Source organism: Akebia trifoliata, chromosome 3 (assembly GCF_017979445.1).
Source record: "Akebia trifoliata isolate Shusen 1 chromosome 3, ASM1797944v1, whole genome shotgun sequence".
Lineage (NCBI taxonomy): Eukaryota > Viridiplantae > Streptophyta > Magnoliopsida > Ranunculales > Lardizabalaceae > Akebia > Akebia trifoliata.
Window position 1 is genome coordinate 44039584 of NC_141377.1, and position 4914 is coordinate 44044497.

Here is a 4914-nt window from a genome sequence, read left to right on the forward strand (position 1 = left end):
AACATTTATTTACCTTGGGATAAAGATAGTGAGATCCACGGTTAGCTAAATGGATTCACAAAGTGAAACATTTTCCTTACTAACTTAGTAAGATTTTAAGCCTTACTAAGAATCATTTTGCTCAAATGCATTACCACATTAGCAATCCAACACCACAACCCTCTTAAGTTTCTTCGAAAAACTTAGATTAAAAAAAATAGAAAAATTCAAAAAATAATTTCTTTTGAACTTGATCAAAGTTCTGAAAAAGACAACTATTGAACTTCCACATAACTCTTAAATTAAAAATTGAAATTCAATGGTGAAAAATAACATGTATATATATATATATTTTTTCATAGTTCACATAATTGTGTCCTCTACAAGCCTGAACCATCAAATATTATTTTTGGATGTCACAAGATGAGTCTAAGGACCCTTAGTGAGAGTGAAATCCTTACTAACTTAGTCAGACTTACCAACAAACTAACTCTAATTTATAATTTTAGAGAGATTTACCAACAAACCCAACCATTGTCTTTTATTACAAAAGCTCCCTTGGAGTTCTGATAACTCCAAGGGAACTTTACTTTATGAAGTTTGTTACCCACCAAACGTCAAAACCCTAGAGTGGGGATACATGTCATAAAATTCAAATTTATATAGTTAATTTGTTACTTAACATACCTTAGAGTGGATTCTAACCACATCAATTTGTGGCATCCAAATACATAATCGAATGTCTCTTGGTTATAAAGGACAAATCCTAAGAACTTTTAAAATAAAGATACTTTTCTCCGGTGAATTTTACTTTTAAATTTGGGAATTTGGCGGTCATCCATGTCAACACCTACAATCAATCTCAAGAAGATTTTTTTGTTTTTTTTGAGTTTTTTCTTTTGAATGAGTCTTTCCATGAAACCAATAAGGCTATGTTGTTGGATTGCTAATTTGATAACCCATGTGGGCCAACGATCATTAGTAAGATTTGAAATCTTTCCAAGTTAGTCACGGTAGCATGATTGTTTGTCCAAGTAAGCCATCTTGAAAAAGTAAAGGGTGTTTTTGTAATAAAATTGCAACAGAAGGTCTGTCCGGTAAATCACTCGAGGGTCCAGAATCCAGAAAACCTTTTCCACGTTTACGAAAAGTGAGAGAGATGTCCAGTTCTCCGTACACTTTTTTCTTGTTTCATTTTCTCTGATGCGATTAATATCTCGTGATAAATTGGCAAAAAACAGTCCTCACTCTCTTTATAAACCTCTTCCCTCCTCGCCTCTTCCCAACCCACGAATCCTCTCTCTCGCTCTCTCTCTTTCTCTATCTCTCTCAATTTGATCCGATATGGCGGTTCATGGGTATATCATGACAGGAACTTCAACAATATCTCCATCCATGAAAGCATCTATACCAAATCTTAGTTGCAGAAGACAGGTTTATAAATTAAAATTTTCATTTATCGTCATCTTTTCTGTTTTTGTTAATCTGGGTTTTGTTTCTTTGTGATTTTTTTCATTGAGATGGTGATAAAAAACATTTATTTATTTTTTGTTGGGTTGTTTTGAGTTCTTGATTGTTGTTTCTGATGTGGGTTTCTCTCTCCTGTTCTTTTGGTGATGGCTTTCAGTTTTGTGTAAGAGCTTCTACTAGCAGTTCAGATGGTGAGGAAAGGAAGATGTTGGTAAGGAAAGAAAAGGATGGTTGGAAGATTGATTTCTCAGGAGAGAAACCAAACACACCATTGTTGGACACAATCAATTACCCAGCCCATATGAAGAATCTCTCCACACAGGTAACCAAACCATGCATGAAAATCATGATCAAATATTTTTATATGTTGACGGGTTTTTTCTTTTCTTTCACATTCTCCTTTTTTTTTTTTTGTTGAGATTAATGGGGTTGTAATAGTTTGTAGCGTTGTTTTCTTCTTTGTGGTGTTTTTATAGGAACTTGAACAGTTAGCAGCAGAGCTTAGAGCAGATATAGTGCACACCGTGTCAAAGACAGGTGGGCATCTGAGTGCAAGCCTAGGAGTGGTGGAGCTATCAGTGGCTCTGCATCATGTGTTCAGCACCCCTGAAGATAAGATCATATGGGATGTTGGACATCAGGTTAGTAAACTTGGTTTTCAAATTAAAGTCAAAGATGGGATTTAAGGACTGAAGTTTCCACCAAATATCTTTTTATTTTTTATTTTTTTGTATAACAAAAAAAAGGGTGTTTAGGAACTTTTCAATGAAATGTAAACAATTTTTAATTTTTTCAGGCATACCCACATAAAATTCTAACAGGGAGAAGGTCCAGAATGCACACAATCAGGAAGACATCAGGGCTTGCTGGGTTTCCTAAAAGGGATGAAAGCATTCATGATGCTTTTGGTGCAGGGCATAGCTCCACTAGCATCTCTGCTGGTCTTGGTATGTTTGAATTCTAACTCTCATCATCACCTTTTCTAGTTGATGTTCTTTCTTCTGGGTTAGGGTTATACAATTCAGTTTCACATAATGAATTATGTATATTTAGCTTCATAAGTAACTAAATTAGATTTATGGGGTTGGCTTTAAAAAAATGTGTATATTTGGTAGGTATGGCAGTTGCAAGAGATCTTCTAGGAAAGACCAACCATGTCATCTCTGTTATTGGAGATGGAGCCATGACTGCTGGTCAAGCTTATGAGGCCATGAACAATTCAGGGTACCTTGATTCCAACCTGATTGTCATATTAAACGATAATAAACAAGTCTCCCTACCGACCGCCACTCTCGATGGTCCCGCAACTCCCGTTGGAGCCCTCAGTCGTGCTCTCACCAAGATCCAAGCAAGCACCAAGTTCCGCAAGCTTCGTGAAGCTGCAAAAGTAAGCCTTCACTAGATTTCCTACTTTCCGTTTGATTGGTATGTTCTGGCTTCAATTTAGTTGATATCGATCTGAATTGTGTTCTCTATTATTTTAAAGAGTATGACAAAGCAGATAGGAGGGCAAACACATGAGGTTGCAGCAAAGGTGGATGAATTCGCAAGAGGGATGATTAGTGCTTCTGGGTCTACTCTGTTTGAGGAGCTCGGATTGTACTACATTGGTCCGGTGGATGGGCACAATGTCGAGGATTTGGTTACGATATTTGAAAAGGTAAAAGATATGCCTGCACCGGGGCCTGTTCTGATACATATCGTAACAGAGAAAGGAAAGGGTTATCCTCCAGCAGAGGCCGCCCCCGATAGAATGCATGGTGAGACTCTGCAACTGATATTCAATTGTAGTTATAGTCCTGCATTCTATTCTTTTTGGAAGAATTCTCAATAGAATCCAAATTCTCTATTGTTTCAGGAGTTGTTAATTTCGACCCGCAAACAGGAAAACAATTTAAATCCAAGTCATCTACCCTTTCATACACTCAGTACTTTGCAGAATCTCTTATAAAAGAAGCAGAAACAGACAAGAAGATTGTAGCCATCCATGCTGCCATGGGTGGTGGAACTGGACTTAATTTCTTCCAGAAAAGGTTCCCTGATCGTTGCTTTGATGTTGGGATTGCTGAACAACATGCCGTAACATTTGCAGCCGGTCTAGCTACTGAGGGTCTCAAACCATTCTGCGCCATCTACTCTTCGTTTCTTCAACGAGGTTATGATCAGGTGAGATACAAAACTCAAATCACAGGAAATTAAGTATATTAATCTAGGTCTTTGCGTATTGTGATTCCGAATCTGACTATTAGATTGAAATTTTTGAAGGTTGTACATGACGTTGATCTTCAAAAACTACCTGTTCGATTTGCGTTGGATAGAGCAGGATTGGTTGGAGCCGATGGGCCTACTCATTGTGGGGCATTTGATGTCACATACATGGCTTGCTTGCCAAACATGGTGGTCATGGCTCCATCTGATGAAGCTGAGCTAATGCACATGGTTGCCACAGCGGCGGCCATTGATGATAGGCCGAGCTGCTTTAGGTTCCCGAGGGGTAATGGAGTTGGAGTAGCTCTTCCTCCTAACAACAAAGGCACCCCACTTGAAGTTAGTATCTTTGGCTTTGTAATTTCAAATTGAAGAAAGGCAACAGGAAAATTTGTTTCTCATCTTCTCTGTTTTGGACAGATTGGAAAGGGAAGAATATTAATGGAAGGCAACAGAGTCGCGATTCTTGGATTTGGCTCCATAGTTCAGCAATGTATGGAAGCTGGAAACATGCTCAAATCCCGTGATATTGATGTCACAGTTGCTGATGCTCGGTTCTGCAAACCTTGGATGCAGAGCTTATCAGAAGATTAGCTAAAGAACATGAGATCCTAATAACAGTGGAGGAAGGTTCCATTGGAGGTTTTGGGTCTCATGTATCTCACTTCTTAAGCTTAAATGGTCTCCTAGATGGACCCCTAAAGGTGATTTTTTTTTTTTTCCTTCAATTTTTCAAGTTTAAAATGGCTTTTTGTTTTCTTTCTCAATTCTGATTCTATTTAGTACTTTTATGCAGTTAAGAGCAATGGTGCTTCCAGACAGATACATAGACCATGGATCACCCAAAGATCAGATTGAGGAGGCAGGGCTGTCTTCAAGGCATATTTCTGCAACAGTATTGTCTCTATTGGGGATGCCCAAAGAAGCTCTACGGTTCAAATGAGCAAAACTTTGTGAAGCAAGATCATGTCCTGGACATTGTAAAAATACATTTAAATCTTATATTATATTAGGTTTTTAATTTCTATGTAAGTGGTTTCATCTGTGAGAGAGTTACAAATACAAATTAGAAAAAAGTTTTGGAATTTTGTTCGGCTTTAAAATGCTAATGTCCAAAGCCCCTTTGGACATTCCACCCTCTCCCTATGATCAAGTAGAGGAAGAAAATCAAATCAGGGCATTGTTTTTACTCATGTAGGTTCCATGTTAGTCGTATTGATATGGCCAACATACAAGACAAAGGAAATAGTAGAGGAA

General features: G+C 37.8%; 1 protein-coding gene across 1 annotated transcript; it reads left to right on the plus strand.

The window, feature by feature from the left end:
- The first annotated feature begins 1255 nt into the window (after positions 1-1255).
- On the plus strand, positions 1256-4684 carry LOC147407210 (1-deoxy-D-xylulose-5-phosphate synthase 2, chloroplastic-like). The gene is given in 11 exon segments (XM_086435652.1): positions 1256-1413; positions 1607-1771; positions 1926-2090; positions 2246-2396; positions 2565-2836; positions 2936-3209; positions 3308-3615; positions 3715-3996; positions 4078-4222; positions 4225-4361; positions 4454-4684. Coding segments are annotated over 11 exon segments (2136 nt in total). The 5' UTR covers positions 1256-1323; the 3' UTR covers positions 4601-4684.
- Positions 4685-4914: the final 230 nt, after the last annotated feature.